Here is a 19,479-nt window from a genome sequence, read left to right as displayed (position 1 = left end):
CTCCTTATTGATATTTCTCCATCTATTTGGGAAGGTTTTATATCCAGTTTTATCATGCTATAGATTCAAATCACAGTCCTAATCAGAGGAAAAGGAATTGCAGCTTGCTTGTCTTCCTTCCTTTCTCCCTCTCTCCTCCTTTCCTCCCGTCCTTCCTTCCTCCCTCCCTTCCTTTTTTCCCCTCCTCTCTTCCTCCCTCCCTCCCTTTCTTTCTCTTCCTGTAACTGAATTTAACTTCACTTCTGATCTCCATTAAATTAAGAGTATTAGGGCTGTGTTCAGGTACCTCTGAGGGGTGCCAAGGTGTTGGGAAGAGTTAAGTGTGAGGTGCGGGGGTGGATGGTTTTAAGCCATCATCCATGTATGCTGATCACCTGGGATGTTGTTGTTATTGTGTGGGCTCAGTTGTTGGTCAGTTCAGGTTCCTGCTTTGTCTCATATTTACCTTAATCTCTTATTCGTAACCTTGGTGGAACCCTGACTGTGTCCCCTGGTAGGAAAGTTTCTCCCTCCCACGCCAGGATCTCCACTTCAGCAGAGCACAGAATTGCAGGCATAGGAAGCACAAATTCGGAGGTCGGCTCACTGGGAGTGATGGTGAGAGGGGCCACTCCTAGTTCTGACTCTTGGTTCCAGACCCATGTACTTTAGTTGTTGGGGACACAGCACTATATACAGGCCATTGATCCACTGCATGATTGCATCCTGGAGGACAGGGCTTCAACCCTGCAGGATGTCTTCCCACCTGGCACCTTAGTTAAGCCTCAAATACACCACTTCTATCAGGCGAGCTGTTTCTGGGTAATGCACATGGTAGGGCCCTATGGATCCTAATGAAAACCTGCTAATGGAGCAACGGTCTCAAAAGAGCATTAAAAGAAGGTTATAATTCACATTATAGAAGAGAGCAAAGAGCATTTTTAGCAATTGAAATATGGAGCAGGTACTGTTTTGCTTCTACAATACTATGCACTTTTCTAAATTGTTTTTGTCCTGCTGATTTTTCCTCTTATCTGCACACATTCCATAAAAAGTTCAACAATCCCCTTATCTATAAAGCCCTTCTTTATTCTTCCTGGCCGATAATAATGTCTTCCTCCTCCAGAGGCCCCCCCCCACACTTTATCATGACATTTGTTGCTTTATAGATCTGTCTTATCTCCCCTACACATTCCAGGAATACTCTCTGTGTCTGTTTCATCTTTGTGTCCTTTTAATAACAGTCATAGTTAACATTTATATAATATTTATCATATGCCAGGCTGTGTCTAAGCACTTTACATATACAACCTCCTTTGATTCTCATGGCAACCCTCTGAGGAATTATTATTATCCTCATTTTACAGATGAGGAAACTGAGGTACTGAGAAGTTAAGCAACTTGCCCAAGATCACAGAGCTAGGAAGTGGCAGGGCCAGGATTCAAACATGCCTTTCATGTGAACACAGGCTAGTGGAAATGAATTGCTCTGGAAGGCTTCTTCTTGTTATATTGATGTAACTATACTTAACCATATAGAAACTTGGAATAATAATTGGAGAACTAGTATTGGCCTCCTTTTGATTTGCTGTATAAAGTTTCTCTAATGATGATTCACATAGAATGTTCACTCAGTCCTGGAGCAGACTTCCTGGCTATCATTTTTTTTTTTTTTGTGAAGATATTGGGGGTAGGAGTTTATTAATTAATTAATTTATTTTTGCTGTGTTGGGTCTTCGTTTCTGTGCGAGGGCTTTCTCTAGTTGTGGCAAGCAGGGGCCACTCTTCATCGCGGTGCGCGGGCCTCTCACTATCACGACCTCTCTTGTTGCGGAGCACAGGCTCCAGACGCGCAGGCTCAGTAATTGTGGCTCACGGGCCTAGTTGCTCCGTGGCATGTGGGATCCTCTCAGACCAGGGCTCGAACCCGTGTCCCCTGCATTAGCAGGCAGATTCTCAACCACTGCGCCACCAGGGAAGCCCTGGCTGTCATTATTATTAGTGGTCTTGCTGATCATTTTGTCCTGTCAAGGAAGCTCAGAACTGTCTTGAGGAACACAAATTTCATTACTGGAATGTCCCAATGTTATTTTGGAATTTACTTGGGAGGATAAATGATTTCTAGCCAAATTTTAAAAAGATTCCAAATGAATTGGGTAAAGTTTTTAGTTGACATCTTCATGAAACCAGCATCATTAAGAATCATATCAAGACTAATTTTATTTGTTGAGTAAAAGTCAACTAACTTCAAAGAGAGATACAGTCTATTTTGCTTTACTAGAAATTTGATGCAGCCATAGTCTGTGAAGTAATGTGAGGCTTGGAAGATACATGTCCAATTCTCATGTTATCAGTGTTTGTTAATATAAAATGCAACTCAAGCTGGCACATACTAGTCTATAAGTGTGTTATTATTATTCCTCTAGAAGTAATTCATGTTGGGATAACAAATGATCTAAGGCTATTCAGCATGAACCATTTGGGATTATGTATTTCAATTCTCAATAAAAAACATATCTGAAAGTGCCTATTTATATGAATGATGTTCATGTAGTAACTCAGGTGTAGGCTAAAAAATATCTTCCTCTACATTCTAGGAGTTCACAACTCAATGGTGTTTAATAAATATTTCTTACTGATACTGAGCCTAGTTATTGATTTAAGTCAGACAAACCTCCTTAAAGAAGCCACTTTGGAGTTAGGTGTAGAAAAGTGTTTGAAATCTATGAAGTGTGTCATATTTTGTAGTTGGACACATCTTCCAGTTCTCTCTCCCAGGGGTTAAATCACAATCCATAAAAATAAACTGACATTGTATTACAGCCCTTTTAGATCCACTCAGAAAAGTATCGCAGTTCATAGCACAAAGGCTAACCATTCTTGGTCCATTTTTATACCTCTCTGGATCTGATTTTATAGTTTGCAGATACTCTGCATTCGTTTATCTAAGTTTTGAGCACTGACTGTGTATCAGATACTGTGCCTTAGCACCTGGGATATCCAAAACTATTGTTCTATTCTTAAGAAGTCAGTAGTTCAATGGTGAAGACAGGCATGTAAACAGGGCTGGAAGCAGAAATCTAGAATAACAGAAATCTAGAATAAGTTATGTCAATAATTGTTTATTTGTAGCTTTGCAAGCCACACTTTTTGTGCGACATCCAGAAACAGGGAAGTTGCTGGTTAATTTTGATCCCAAAATTTTGGAAGTTGTTCGGGAAACTAAATGCATGATAAAAATGAAGCTGGATGTACCAGAACAGGCAAAGAGATTGCTAAAATTGGAAAGTAAATTGAAAGGAGATAAATTGTACTTGCAGGTAAGATGGATTCTATTTTCTAGTTATTTTGAAAGAGTTTTTTTTTTTTGTATTTTTTTTTTTAAAGAAAAAGATACCTTTGCAGTTGTGCTAATGCAGCATTGGGGAGAAATTTGTTATTATGTTGATTCTTTTAATTTTTTCAGCTTTATAGAGGGTTAATTGACAAATAAAATTGTAAGATAATTAAAGTGTACATTGTGATGATTTGATATACATATATATTGTGAAAGGATTCCTTCCATCTAGTCAGTTAACTAACACATCCATCACTATATATATATGGGTGAGAACATTTAAGTTCTACTCTCTTAGCAGATTTCAATTGTACGATAACGGTGTTATCAACTAGTCACCATGTTATACATTAGATTCTCATATCTTATTTGTCTTATAGCTGAAAGTTTGTACCTTTTTACTAATACCTCCCTATTTCCCCTGCCCCTGACAACTACTTTTCTACTCTGTGTTGGATTTTTTAGATTCCACATATAAGTGATACTATACAGTTTGTCTTCCTCTGTCTGACTTACTTCACTTAGCACAATGCCCTCAAGGTCCATCCATGTTGTCACAAATGCAGGATGTCCTTCTTTCTCATGGTTGAATAATATTCCATTGTGTATATATCACCTCTTTATCCCTTCATCCATTGATGGATGGCTGTTTCCATATTTTGGCTATTGTGAATAATGCTGCAATGAACATTGGAGTGCATATATATTTTCAAATTAGTATTTTTATATTCTTTGGATAAAATCCCAGAAGTGGAATTGCTGGATCATATGGTAGTTCTCCTTTAGTTTCTTGAGGAACCTCCATACTGTTTTCCATAATGGTTGCACCAATTTATATTCCCGCCAACAGTGCCTGAGGGTTCCTTACTCTCCACATCCTCACTAGCATTTGTTATTTGTTATCTTTTTTTTGATAATAGCTATTCTGATAGTTGTGAGGTGGTATCTCACTATGGTTTTGATTAGTGAAGGTGAACAATTTTTAATGTTCCTATTGGCCATTTTTATGTCTTCTTCAGAAAAATGTCTATTCAGTTCCTTTGCCCATGTTTTAACTGGATTGTTTGCTATTGAGTTTTGTGAGTTCTTTATGTATTTGGATATTAATCCCTTATCACATATATGATTTGTAAGTATTTTACCGTAGGTTGTCTTTTCATTTAGTTGACGAAAACAAAATGAGGACGTTTTTTAGTTTGATGTAGTCTCACTCATTTATTTTTGCTTTTGCTGCTTGTGCTTTTGGTGTTAAATCCAAAAAAATCATGGCCAATACTGATGTCAAGAAGTTTACCCCCTATGTTTACTTCTAGGAGTTTTATGGTTTCGGGTCTTAAATTTAAGGCTTTAATCCATTTTGAGTTTATTTTTGTGTACAGTATAAGGTAGAGGTCCAGTTTCATTCTTTTGCATGTGGCTGTCCAGTTTTCCCAATATCATTTACTGAAGAGATTGTCCTTTCACCATTGAATATTTTTGACTTAGTATACTCTTGGTTGTTTGTAAATGAATTGACCATATATGCATGGGTTTATTTCTGGGCTCTATTCTGTTCCATTGTCGATTCTTGTTAGCATTAAAATACTGACATGCAAACAAAAGGGAAGGAAGTGAAAGGATTATCAGGAATCAGATTTAGACTTATGGATAACGACAATGATGAAGAGTGAGTTTAAAAAATTCTTAATATTATAATTTTATAGATTAAGTGCATTATATTTTATAATATGTTTAATGATACTAGTAAGATATAAATTAATGAAGTAGTATGACTGTAAAATGACGTGAGTGGAAAGTGATTTTCAACATTGTGGTGTAAAATGGAGCAACAACAAAAAAGATCAGAGTATTAGAATAGAGATTCTCAAAACCATTTTTTAAAAATAACAAGCTTATTGAGATATAATTCACATACCGTACAATTTATCCATTTTAAGTGTACAATTTAATGGTGTTAGTATATTCACACACTTGCACAATCACCATTAATTTTAGAACATTTTCATCATTCCCAAAAGAAACCCCATATCCGTTAGCAGTCACTTCCCATGTTCCCCCAAGTCTTTCTACATCTTCCCCTGGCAACCACTAATCTACTTACTGTCTCTATGGATTTGCCTATTCTGGGCATTTCATACAAATGGAATCATTCAATATGTGGTGTTTTGTGATTCGCTTCTTTAACCTAGCACAATATTTTCAAAGTTCATTCATATTGTTCCATGGATCAGTACCTTATTCTTTTTTATGGGTAAATAATATTCCATTGTGTGGTTATACCACATTTTAGGCATCCATTCATCAGTTGATGGACATCTGGGTTATTTTCACTTTTTTGCGTTATGACTTATGCTGCTGTGAACATTTGTATACAAGCTTTTGGGTGGACATATGTTTTCATTCTCTTAGGAATATGAACTAGGTGTGAAATTGCTGAGTTTCATTAACTTCATAACTCTATGTTTAACCTTTTGAATAACTGACACACTCTGTTTTCCAAAAAGGCTGCATGCATTATTTTATATGTGCACCAGCAGTGGATGATGGTTCCACTTTCTCCACATCCTTGCCAACACTTGTTACTGTCTGTCTTTTTCATTTAAACATCTTTTGGATGTGAAGTGGTATTTCCATGGGTTTTGATTTGCATTTCTTCATGGCTGTTGATGTTGAGGATGTTTTCATGTGCATATTGGCCATTTGTAGATCTTTGGCGGAGTGTCTATTCGAATCGCTACCCATTTATTTGTTATTTGTCTTTTTTATTGTTGAATTGTGAGAATTCATTATACATTCAAATCCTTTATGAGATATGTGATTTGCAGATATTTTCTTCTGTTCTGTGGGTTTTTTCATTTCTTTTTTTTTTATAAGCCAAGCAAATTAAGAATGGTTTTTTTTTTTAAAAATATTTATTTATTTATTTGGTTACACTGGGTCTTAGTTGCAGCAGGCGGGCTCCTTAGTTGCGGCTCCAGGCCTTCTTAGTTGCGGCTCACTGGCTCCTTAGTTGCAGCTTGCCAGCTTCTTAGCTGTGGTATGCAGACTCCTTAGTTGTGGCATGCAAACTCTTAGTTGTGGCCTACATGTGGGATCTAGTTCTCTGACCAGGGATCAAACCCGGGCCCCCTGCATTGGGAGTGCAGAGTCTTATCCACTGCGCTGGGAAAAGAGGGAAGTCCCCTCTTTTCATTTTCTTGATAGTATCCTTTGAAGCACAAGCATTTTAAAATTTTGATGAAGTCCAATTTATCTACTTTATCTTTTGTCCCTTGTGATTTTAGTGTCATTTCTAAGAAATCATTGCTGAATCCAAGGTCACAAAGATGTATGCATATGCTTTGTTCTAGGAGTTTAATAGTTTTAGCTCTTACCAAAATATTATATACATATATATACACACACACATATATATATTTAAAAACCTGGACTTCCCTGGTGGCGTAGTGGTTAAGAATCCGCCTGCCAATGCAGGGGACATGGGTTCGATCCCTGGTCCAGGAAGATCCCACATGCTGTGGAGCAACTAAGCCCGTGCACCATAACTACTGAGCCTGCACTCTAGAGCTCGCGAGCCACGACTACTGAAACCCGCGCACCTAGAGCCCATGCTCCGCAACAAGAGAAGCCACCGCAATGAGAAGCCTGTGCACCGTAACGAAGAGTAGCCCCTGCTCACCACAGCTAGAGAAAGCCCACATGCAGCAAGGAAGACCCAATGCAGCCAGTAAATAGATAAATAAATGTTCCTTTAAAAAACCTCAGAGGAACGTTGGCATTGTGAAAACTTGGCTTCAGCATCAAAAGCCCTAGGTTTTCGTACTGGTTAGTTGCAACTTTACATAACTAAATGTCAAAGTACTGTTTATAAATTGAGGTTAATATCACATGCACTGAATCTTACAGGATTTTAGTTAGTATTGAATAATATTATGAAAGTCAAAGTCCTTTGCCAAGTGTCAAGTGTAAATAAAAGTTCAACTGCAAGTAAGAGAAAAGGAGGAAAGGATTTAATAACTTTGAAACTATTAAGCAAACATTGCAACAGTTTAATATTATTAATTTGGGGAAGAATTAACTTGAAACCACATCTCCCATCACAGTGCAATAAGTTACAAAATGGTAAAAAATTGATCATCATGGTTCATCTGTAAGAAATATCTAAAAGAAAGTAGAATAGCTTTGTGTGTACATTTATTCTGATTCAAGAAAACAAGTGTGGCATCAGTGATAAGTATGCTGTAATATGTCAGAAGACAGGGAACAGAAAGGGTGAAAATGTGTAATGACAGACATAATGAAAGAAGAATTGTCCAAACCATTTAAAATGGCATAAATCTAGAAAGACAGATAATAATTATGAAAAATGTAAATCTAGGAATCTCCAATGACTTACTGTTTAAAGGGGATGCTCAGGTCATTTACAGGTGAGGAAAAAGTATAGCAAATTAGTATAAATTGTCAGCCTCCATCTTTCAGGGCTATGAGAAAACAGGTAAAATGAAACCTTCCGGGTATGAATCAAAATATGACTGTTGCCTTAAAATAAAGTAAAACATGCCATTTTGACTTTTAACAGGGTCTTCTGCAGTATTATGATGAGTTATGTCAGGAAGTACCTCCTGTGTTTGTCAATCTGATGACCCCTAAAGTGAAAAAGGTTGGTAATATTGAAGGCTTATATTGACTTCCCTGTCGTTTAAAATTAGATTCCAGTTCTACAGATAATGGATTTTAGAACATCTATTCTTGCCAAAACTCTCTTTCTACTTCAACTTTATAGCTCTATTTTCCCTACAGGATGATTTCTTGTCTTAAGTTTTGTTGCCTTTGAAAAACAAATAAATCTAAATAATGAGCACTTTCTAAGAATCCATGATTGCTTTATGGACAGCCAAAGATGATTAAAAACAAAATGTCACCTTTACTAGGTATAATGGAGGGGAAATAGAATTAAGGAAATACAGCCTATAATATTTCCAGGTAATAAAAGGCAGCCTTTTTTATAAATGCAGATGCTCCTTTTTAATAATGGAAACTGTTTTTCTCTTTTTCTAGGTGGAATCTGTGTTGAGACAAGGGCTCACAATATTGACATGGTCATCTTTAACACTAGAAAGCTTTTTTCAAGAAGTTGACTCAGTTTTGGATATGTTCAATCAACTCTTAAAGAAGGTATGATGGATACATTTTTAAAAACTACATACATTAATACTCAGGCTGTAAGTAATGGTTTGATTACCTATGAAAGCTCTTTAAAGGGTGTGACTTTTAACTAAAAGAACATCCATTACGTTAAAAAAAAAAAGCTTTATATTTCTTTAACTGATTTGGGGCCTTTTCATTTAGGGTTGCCTTGTTCTTGTCCCCAAATTACCTTGCCTTTAATATGTTAAAACGATGGTTCAACACCACAGCATAGTTTAGAAAATGGAATAGTTGTAGACTGTGCAAGATGGCAGGATGGAGTGCTTACATTTTAAGGCATCTAATGTTAATTAGATGAGGTAGTCGTCCAGTTGGAGACTGTCTATTGATTTCTGAAATGTTTGCTACATGAAACATGTAGATCTTTTTAGATGTGCTAGTCTGTCTGTGGTGGCAGCATAGTGTTACAGACAAAACCCAGAGGCTTGGGAGTCAGATAAACCGAGGTAGGATTCTTTGACTTTCACCAGCTGTGTGTTCCTCCCTGGGTTACTTGACTTATCTGAGCCTTGGTTTCTCTAGCTGTAAAACTGGGATAGTAATGATTCATGGGCTGGAATGAGGACTGAAGGAGATAACGCATATGAGGTCATGGCACATGTTGCTGCTCAATTAAACTTCAGTTCCATGTCAAGCACAGATGTACTCCTAAAATTCCCACCAAATTATGCTCGTCTCAGGCTGCAAGTTTCCAGATATAGCCCTCTAAATCAATTTGTAACTCAAGGGCATTTTGGATGAAAGAGGATTTTTCTTCTATGTGTGTTTTCTCATTGGTAGATCAGTGACTTGTGTGAAATGCATATTGATACAGTTCTAAAGGAGATAGCCAAAACAGTGCTAATTTCCCTGCCGGAAAGCGGTGCTACCAAAGTAGAAGATATGTTGACACTCAATGAGGTATGCATTTATGTATTATATTTTATTCATAGAAATATTGGCTCATAAACCTAAAATGTGAATTTGCAATCTAAACGTAGAAATCTCTGTCCATGGCATTTAGACATTCTGGGGGCTTTTTGGACATCCTCAGCTCCAAAGACTTATAAGGTATCAACAGCTCAAGCCCAGGGTCACACCTTAGACATTATCTTAAAAATGTCCTCAGCCTCATGCTGGAGTCCCCTTGGGTCCTGTCAGCGCTCACTGCTCTTCTTCCTCTGTGCATGCTCCCAGGGCAATATCATCTACACTCATGGTTTTAACTACCACATCCTTTCCCCTTAAGTCATCCATACACCTGGGCGTCATCCAGCCTCCTCTCCTCACTTCCATTCCCAAACCCAGTCAGTCTTTTAGGGCTTAGCCAGGTTTTGCCTCTTACTAAGATTCTGCTTGAATTGCCTCTTCTTTTCCATACCTACTACGCTTTTCTTAGGTCACGCTTTTATTTATTTAATTTTTGAGCAGAGAAAGGTTTATCGCAAGGGCCATGCAAGGAGAACGTGTAAGCTCATGCTCAAAAAGCCTGAACTCCAGATCAGGCTTTTAATGCTCATTTGAGTTGAGCATGTGATGTTGTGATCTTACTGGTTTCTCTGCTGCCATATTTGGCCCCATCATCCTCCACCTTGCCACCAAAGCTGATTGTGGAAACTCCCCAGCTTAAATCCTTCAATGGCGGTGGCACCCACCTAACCTCCTCAGCATCACATTATAGTGATCTTATTTGATTACCTATTTATCCTCCATTGGCTCAAAAGCACAAAGACAGGAACCCTGTCTAATCATTTTTGAGGCCTGGCATATAACACAGTCTTTCTCAAAAGCACTCACTTTATGTTTTGTTCAAAACGTAAAGTGAAGGCATTTTTCTTTCTTGCCTGCCTTGTGCTTCAGCTATACCCCCACCTTGCTGGTTTGGGTCACCTTGCTAATGTCCTTTTCAAGACAACCAAGTATGGCTCCATCTCAAGGGATCTAACCTGACCTATGGGAAACAGGTGCCTTTGCCTCTCTTTCTATGGAAATGCAGCTTCTTCTTCCCAGGACACCTTTCTGTGCCTTTTGGGCAGCCAGCCAGCATCTTGTTTCAGGACTACTTAGACATGGAGAAGCCCCTCTATTCCCAGATTGTAGAGGTCATGGATCAAGGTCTCTGAGTAGCTGTTTTGAAATTCCCTTCACTTATTTCTACCAAATCTCTATCAATGATCAAACTTCCCTTCTATAACCTCAAGGTGGGCAATGTGCTGAGGGTTACCTCCCCTGCTACCTTTGGATAAACTGCCTTTTTCATAATGTGTAGGATCTTAAAAGCATTTGTTCTCAGCGTTGGGGCCTTGGCTGTAACGGAGACAGCACTAAATGACCAATTATAACATCCTGTGTTCAGAGTATGCAAGTTTGAAATGATTATGTCTTCCTGGCCATTTTTCTCTTTTATCATTGTTAAGCTTTTTATCCTTAAAGTCTATTTTGTTTGCTATCAGTGTAGTTACACCAGCTCTTTTTGGTTATTATTATCCAGTTATATCTTTCTGTGTTCTGTTATTTTCAACCTTTCTGGGTTCTCCTATTTTAGGTTTTCTCTTGTAAAGAACATTTAGCTGGATTTTGTTTTTAATCTACTCTGAAAAATCTCTGTTTTTTAAAAATCGGTAATTTTAGTCTATTCACATTTATCCTATCAGTATATTTGGGTATACTTCTACTCTCTACCCTCTTACTTTGAATTTTCTATTTACCCAAATTTACTTATCTGTTTCTTGAAGTTACTTTTTATTCTTTTTCAAATATATGTGGTCTTTTATATAATCTTCTTCCTTTCTCTTTTTTAAATTCTACTTCTTCATTTAGATATTTAAAATGTATTTTATAACAGTCCCATTATCTGAAGAAATTGGAGGTCTAATTCTGCTCTTTGCTGTCTCTGTCAAATCTTGCTCAGGGTGGCTTGTGTCCTCATGTTTTTAATATTTTGGATTGTGAGCTAATCTGCACATGGCTGTTTAGTTGAGAGCCTGTCTCTTTTTATTTGCTCCTGTGTGGTACCTAGGAGGTTTACCAACTCAGTCGATAGTTTGAGTTAGTTTCTCACACGATAGAATTTCCAAAATTCCAAGGCAGTATAGATATAATCTCAAGTCCTAAACCTGTGTGAGGTGAGATAGTGGTTGTAAATTTCCAAGGGAGACGTTATCCGTCTACCCCAGAGCCTCAACCAAGGTCGTTAACTGTGCTTGAGACCGCAGCCCTTGATTAGCCTGGTGACATGTGGGGGAAGGGGAAGGGTTCCAACCTCCTACCCTTGTGAAGGGATCCAAAGCCTCATGTAGTTTTTTGGTTATGGGAAAAAAACCTACAAAAGTTGTAGCTTCAGCTTACTTTTCATTTTAGGCCTGTGTCTTTTTCTGTGTGTGTGAGATATAATGTGTATACAGCAGATTGCACAAATCTTAAGTGCACTATTCAGTGAATGTTTACCTATGACACACCCTTGTAACCTTCTCCAAGAGCAAGATTTTTTTTTAAAGATTTATTTATTATTAATTTATTTATTTTTGGCTGCGTCAGGTCTTAGTTGTGGCACACAGGATCTTCGTTGAGGCATGCGGTGTGCAGGCTTCTCTCTAGTTGTGGCATGTGGGTTTTCTCTTCTCTAGTGGAGGCACACGAGCTCAGTAGTTGTGGTGCGTGGGCTTAGTTGCCCCATGGTATGTGGGATCCTAGTTCCCTGACCAGGGTTCGAACCCGCGTTCCCTGCATTGTAAGGTGGATTCTTTGCCACTGGACCCCAGGGAAGTCCCAATCCAAGAGCAAGATATTGAACATTTCCTTCACTGCAAGTGATTCCCTCCTGCTCCATTCCAGGCAACAAACATCCTCCATCCTAAAGTAATTACCATTTTGGCTTCTGTCACTGTATATTAGCTTTACCTGTTTTTGAACTTCACATAAATGGAATCATGCAGCATATATTCTTTTTTTCAAAGTTTTTTTTTTTTTTTTTTGATGTGGACCATTTTTAAAGCCTTTATTGAATATGTTGTAATATTGCTTCTATTTTATGTTTTGGTGTTTTGCCCATGAGGCATGTGGGATCTTAGCTTCCCTGACCAGTGATCTAACCCGCGCCCCCTGCATTGGAAGGCAAAGTCTTTACTACGGGACTGCCAGGGAAGTCCCACACATATTCTTTTTGTCTGGCTTATTTTGCTCAGGGTCTGTGAGATTCATCTGTGTAGTTGTGTGCGATAGTGGGTTCTTTCATTCTCATTCATTGCTGACTAGTATTTAAATTTCTGAGTTTATTACAATTTATGTATCTGTTCTACTGTTGAAGGCATTTGGGTAGTTCATAGCGTTTGATTATACACTGAGCATTCTTGGGCATGGTTTTTTTTGTGTGAACCTAAGCACCTGTTTTGGTGGGTATATTCCCATACGTGAAATTGCTGGGTCATAGTCATAGATCATGAATATATTTATCTTTCGTAGAAACTTTCTTTTTAGAGTTGATGTGTTTGAATTAGGAACTAAACAGGTTCACACATTGCATTTGATTCATATACCTCTTAAGTTTCTTTTTATCATCTCCCCTTTCTTTGCTTGTATCTTTTTTATTGCAGTAAAATATACATAACACAAAATTTATAATTTTAACCATTTTTTTAGTGTACAGTTCAGTGGCATTAAGTACATTCACAGTGTTCTGTAACCATTACCACCATCTGCTTCCAGAGCTTTTTATTATCATCTACACAGGAACTCTGTACCTATTAAACAATAATTTCCCATTTCCCTCCCCTCCACCCCAGACCGTGGTAACCTCTATTCTACTTTCTATCTTTATGAATTTGCCTGTTCTATGTATGTCATGTAAGTGAAATCATACAACATTGTCCTTTTGTATCTGCCTCATTTCACTTAGCACAAGGTTAATCCATATTGTAGCATGTATCAGAATTTGATTCCTTTTTAGAGCCGGATAATATTCCATTGTATAGATATGCCACATTGTGTTTATCCATTCATCTGTTGGTAGATGTTTGGGTTAGCTATTGTGAATTAAGCTAGTATGAGCACTAGTGTATAATTATCTGAGTCCCTACTTTCAATTCTTTTGGGTATATACTCAGAGTGGAATTACTGGATCACATGTTAATTCTGTTTAGCTTTTGAGAAATCACCAGATATTTTTCCACGGTGGCCATACCATTTTACCTTCCCACCAGCAATGTACAGCAAGGGTTCCAATTTCTCCACCTGCTTGCTGACAGTTGTTATTTTCCACTTTTAAAGATTAAAGCATTTTTCGTAATAATCTGAATGGGTACGAAGTCTCATAGTGGTTTTGATTTGCCTTTTCCTAATGACTACTGATGCTGAGCATCTTTTCATGTGTTTATTGGCCATTTGTGTATTTCTTTGGGGGAATGGCTATTCAAGTTTTTTTTTTTTTTGCCATCTTCCTTCTTTTAATGCTCTTCATTTGTTGAAGAAATGGGATCATTTGTCCTATAGAATTTTCCATGTTCTAAATTTTGCTAATCATATCCTAGTAGTATGGTTTAACATATTAACATATTCTTCTATCCCCTGAGTTTCCTGTATATTTTAATTAGCTCTGGAGGATTGGTTCAGTTCAGGTTCAATTACCTTTTCTTTTCCTGACTGAATAGTCCACAGGTGACACTGTGTACTTCCTATTGCATTACATCAGGAGGCACATTTTATCAGGCTGTTTCCCTTTTCGTGATATTAAGGTTAATTAGTGGGCTGAGGTGCAGTCAGCTTTATCCATTATCATAAAGTTTCCCACCAACCTTTCACCTGAAGAGTTTAGCAGCCTTTGATTATTATTGCCTAGAGCCATTATTGTTGCCTAGAGATTGCAAAATGTTGATTTTCTAATTTTAGCATTTATGGATAAAATATTTCTATAAAGAAGAAATTTCCCTCATTATCTGGTGGGTTACTGTGAAATAATGTTTGTACAGAAAAGTCAGGTTCAGTGCTTCAGTTTTTCTTTTATATACCAGTTTTCAAAATAATGAGTTGGCTAACATACCCATTGCGGTTTAAATTATTTAAAGATCATTATGAATATATGGATTATTATATATTTGAGGGATTCAGTCCATTGCAGTCATTATTCTTTTTTATGTTTAAATTTTCTCATCTTTGTCCAGTGGAATTCTACAGGCTGGCTTCTATGTTTTTGATGTGACTCCAGTAGTCTTTGAAAGCTTTCCTGCTTCCTGGAACTGTAGGAAATCTTAGGCTTATCTTGCACATTTCCTGCCCTGATTACTCATTTTTCCAGTCAGCCCTCATTCCTTTCAGTGTTACTTGTGGAAAATGGTATTTGGAGATCACAACCTAGGTGCTAGGAAAGGCACTCATTGTTAACTTTTAGCTATTCTTATAGTATTATTTCTGCATCTCTAACTAATATACTTGGGGTACTATTTCTTGAGTTGGCAAATAGAGTCTGCCCTATTTCCTGGGCTCCGTGTTATTTTAGGACGGAGAGCCCTTCAAATGCTGTGTGGGTCTTTTTTCACCAATTGAAATTTTCCAAAAAAGTCTCCGGTTTCCTGCCTGGGGATGAGGGGTAATTTCCTCCTTGTCATTTTCTTCTCACTCATTCTAGAACCTGACTGTATATACTTCATACCAGGTCTTACTGATAAACGAACAGCATATGAAGGAGTAGGGAAATTTCTACATTGGTTTCCTTCATTTTGTCTCCTTTACAATGAAAATCATTTCTGTTGGTATGTGCACATAACTGTTCTGACACTATCCACTGCTCAGTGGGGTGAAATTCACACTACCAAAGAAAATTTACTTTGAACATACGAACAAAAAACTTTCATGTGCATAGAAAAAGAAATAAATCACACAAACGAGGCAAATTAGGATCGATTAAAGGTGACTGAGTGTGAATGTGCTGGTTACATTGATGGCACAAGCCAAAATACAGGAAGTGGAACTTTGAAGAGCACCTTTGTCAATCAGTATGCCGCAGTCACTTGCCCTAGAGGGATCTAAGATCTAGTAACACATGGGCTGCCTTCCCACAAGCCTATCACTAGGTGGACCATTACATTGAAGACAGAATAACATATGTAATGACAAAGCAAGTTGGATAACACTTTGGGCAGAAATCAGTTTTGGAAACATGCTATATATAATGCTAATTTTTGGGGACAAATTTAGTTTGCACTAACCAGTGGTTTCAGACAATACTGGGAACCAGGGCTATTTGCAGTAATGACAAGTCCTCCTTATCTTGGAGCACCTAATTGTGGTTGTAGGACAGATTATGTTAATTATTAAAAAGCTACCTTGTGTTAGCTTCAAATCTGTCCTTCTACTCTATGACTCTGCAAATCACATTTATCCTTGGCCAGCTGGCTCCCTTTTAGGCTTTGCAGTGGGGGCGATAGGAGGCTGGACAAGAGAGAATGGGCTTGCTCGTTCCTGTTTTGCCTCTTGTTGCTGACGCCTTTACATGAGCTATAGCTCTTCACCCTGGCAGTGGCCACTAGTTCCAGGCCCTAGCTTTTTCCAGCCTTTCCGGAATCAGCCTTGTGTGCCTCTCAGATGTACCAGCTTCAGGAGGTCCCTCTCTGAGCTTCTGAGCCAGCAGTGCTAGCCAGGCACCTCCCTCACTTCCCAGTTCCAGATTCCAATAACTGTACCCCCCTCCGTGGGCTCCCCCGCACCCCAGAACGGGCACTGCTTCCTGTGGTTACTGTCTCTCTGTGACCTCTGTGTCCCTTTTTGCCTTTTTGGTCATTTAATAGCTGTTTAACCAATTTTTTTTTTTTTTTTTTTTATAAATCTACTTATTTTATTTATTACTTTTTGGCTGCATTGGGTCTTCATTGCTGCGCGCAGGCTTTCTCTAGTTGCGGCAAGCGGGGGCCACTCTTTGTTGTGGTGCACAGGCTTCTCATTGCAGTGGCCTCTCCCGTTGCGGAGCACAGGCTCCAGGCACACGGGCTTCCGTAGTTGTGGCTCGTGGGCTCAGTAGTTGTGGCTCATGGGCTCTAGAGCGCAGGCTCAGTAGTTGTGGCGCACGGGCTTAGCCGCTCCGTAGCATGTGGGATCCTCCTGAACCAGGGCTCGAACCCGTGTCCCCTGCATTGACAGGCAGACTCTCAATCACTGCGCCACCAGGGAAGCCCTGTTAGACACAGTTGTTTTTTTTTTTAACTTTTTATGACCTACATAGTCAATCATATTAAAGATATTTATTTATTTTTGGCTGCGTTGGGTCTTCGTTTCTGTGCAAGGGCTTTCTCCAGTTGCGGCGAGCCGGGGCCACTCTTCATCACGGTGCGCGGGCCTCTCACTATCGCGGCCTCTCTCGTTGCGGAGCACAGGCTCCAGAAGCGCAGGCTCAGTAGTTGTGGCTCACGGGCTTAGTTGCTCCGCGGCATGTGGGATCTTCCCAGACCAGGGCTCAAACCCGTGTCCCCTGCATTGGCAGGCGGATTCTTAACCACTGTGCCACCAGGGAAGCCCTAACCAATTTTTTATATTAAATTTTCTCGTTCTGTCTGTTAAAATAGCTGGTGTGGCATCTGTTTTCCTTATTGGACCCTGATTAACATACCTGTATATTGGTAGATAGACAAATGGAATAGAAAATTCAGGGAAATATTATGATCCAAGTTATGATAGGAAAACACCAGGAAATACATGAAAGGGTATTAAAACTTCTATCAGCAAATTCACCCTGGCTCCATGGAGACAGAAAGTAGATGAGTGGTTGCCAGGGCGGTGGAGATGGGGGAGTGAGGCCTGACTAATGGGAATGGGGATTCTTTTGGGGTGATGAAAATGTTCTGGAATTAGATAGCAGTGATGGTTGCCCAGCTCTGTGAAGATACTAAAAACCAATGAATTGTCCACTTGACAAGGGTATATCTGTGTTATATGAATTATATCTCAATTTTTAAAAATAGGAACACCCCCCTCCCCACCCATAAAATCAGTTTGGCTGCCTTCTGGTCCATCCCCGGCCCACTCCTCGGCGTTGCAGTCTGTTCTCCACTGACTTGTAAGAATGGTCTTATTAATCTTCAGTGACTAGTTAGTCTTCCCAAGAAGAGATGCTTTACTTTGTGTGGCCCCAGCTGGTAGTGACACCATATAGAGGCAGTTTGTGCAGTCTATTGTGCCATGGCATTATTTTGCCACTTGTTAAACAAAAGAGGATGGCTGGGCCACTGGGTCACCAACTGAGACAGGAAATTTCTTTGCAGTGGAATGTGTACATCTAAGTTTCTTACTCCTGGCTTTTATGGCAGTGTGAGTTGTCATGGTTATCTGGGATGATCTAATTCACCAAGGACCAAATGTGAGTTCTTTTTTTTTTTTTTTTTTTTTGCGGTATGCGGGCCTCTCACTGCTGTGGCCTCTCCCGTTGCGGAGCGCAGGCTCCAGACGCGCAGGCTCAGCGGCCATGGCTCACGGGCCCAGCCGCTCCGCGGCATGTGGGATCTTCCCAGACCGGGGCACAAACCCGTGTCCCCTGCATCGGCAGGCGGACTCCCAACCACTGTGCCACCAGGGAAGCCCCAAATGTGAGTTCTTTGATCAGGGTTCAGGTACTAGGATGGAGCTGGGAATATTGTGTATGGGACAGTGCCAGTGAAGATCCCAGCAAGGTGAAACACCTCAGGAGTTGCAAGGGAGAGAGTCATCAGCACTGCTGGGGCTGAAGGTACCAAAGAAGGAAACAGTGCTTTCAGAATCCAGTAAAAGTGGGAACTATATGGGAGGGCTCATCGCGTAGGAGCTGAGTTTGTGAAGAGACACAGCCTCTACCAGAGATGCAGCCCTACCGTCTTCTACCAAGGAGGGGGTGAGAGTTACCCGCCCTGCAGCTCTCTTATCTTCTGCTAGTGCTTCCCGTTGGGTCAAGCCCAACTGCAAGTCAGAGAATAAGGGAGCCCCAGGAGGCAGCTTCCCTCTGCACAGAGCAGGGCAGAGAAGAGCTGAGAATGGGTTGCAGGGGGCAAACGGAGAATAACCAGCACCTGGAGTGCCTGGCAAGATGGCCTTGACAGAGTTGCAGGGATTATTTATAGTTTTCTGAATTAAAGTCATGTAAATAGTTTGCACAGCCAGAGCTCTTGGTACATTGCTGACTGCTTCTGCATCCAACTGTTCTTTCCTTCTGGTTCCATGGAGAAAGTTCCCACCTCTTTTCAAAATTGAGTTGGCACCTCTTTTCAAAATTGAGTTCCCACCTCTTTTCAAAATCCACACACAGGCTGTAGATTCCATGCCTTTTTGCCTTCTTGGCAACCTTACTCCACCAGTCTTTCTTCCTCTTCTAGGTCTTCAGCTTTGTCCTCTCTACGGGACCCCTCCCACCAGTAGTCTAATATACTCTCCCCTTTTCCTCGCCAACAAACAAAAACATTTGCATATCTTCTTCATTTCTTATTCACAACTAAACTTCTCCAAATGCTCACACATGCTGCTTTCACTTTCCCATCTCTCATTTCCCCGCTCCATTTTCCCCCCAGTTCCTGCTTCAAATTATTTCTGGTACTAGCTATTATTTTTGACAACTTTATTGAGATATAATTCACATACCATATAATTCACCCATTTAAAGTGTACAGTTCAGTGGTTTTAGTATACTCACAGACTTGTGCAGCTATCACCACAGTCAGTTTTAGAACTGTTCATCACCCCCAAAGAAATACCATACTCATTAGCAGTCATTACCAATTTCCTCTCAACCCTCCTCGCCCTGGGCAGCCACTATTCTACTTTCTGCCTCTACAGATTTGCTTATTGTAGGCATTTCATACAAAGGGAATCATATAGCATGTGGTATTTTGTGACTGGCGCTTCTGTCACTTAGCACAGTGTCTTCAAAGTTCATTCATATTGTCCCATGTATCCGTACTACATTTCTTTTTACTGCTGAATAATAGTGCATTGTATGGATGGACCACGTTTTAGTTATCCATTCATCA

The 19,479-nt window shown here is 39.5% G+C and overlaps 1 protein-coding gene across 1 annotated transcript in view; it reads left to right on the top strand.

The window, feature by feature from the left end:
• DNAH8 (dynein axonemal heavy chain 8) overlaps positions 1-19,479 on the top strand; it is a 328,229-nt gene that overhangs the window by 51,520 nt on the left and 257,230 nt on the right. The window contains exons 18-21 of the mRNA XM_060021883.1: positions 3,112-3,299; positions 7,896-7,976; positions 8,375-8,491; positions 9,305-9,424. Of these exons, the coding sequence (XP_059877866.1) occupies positions 3,112-3,299; positions 7,896-7,976; positions 8,375-8,491; positions 9,305-9,424 (506 nt within the window). The remainder of the gene's footprint in view (positions 1-3,111; positions 3,300-7,895; positions 7,977-8,374; positions 8,492-9,304; positions 9,425-19,479) is intronic.

Source organism: Delphinus delphis, chromosome 10 (genome assembly GCF_949987515.2).
Source record: "Delphinus delphis chromosome 10, mDelDel1.2, whole genome shotgun sequence".
Taxonomy (NCBI): Eukaryota; Metazoa; Chordata; class Mammalia; order Artiodactyla; family Delphinidae; genus Delphinus; species Delphinus delphis.
This window is presented reverse-complemented; position numbering and strand designations above follow the sequence as displayed.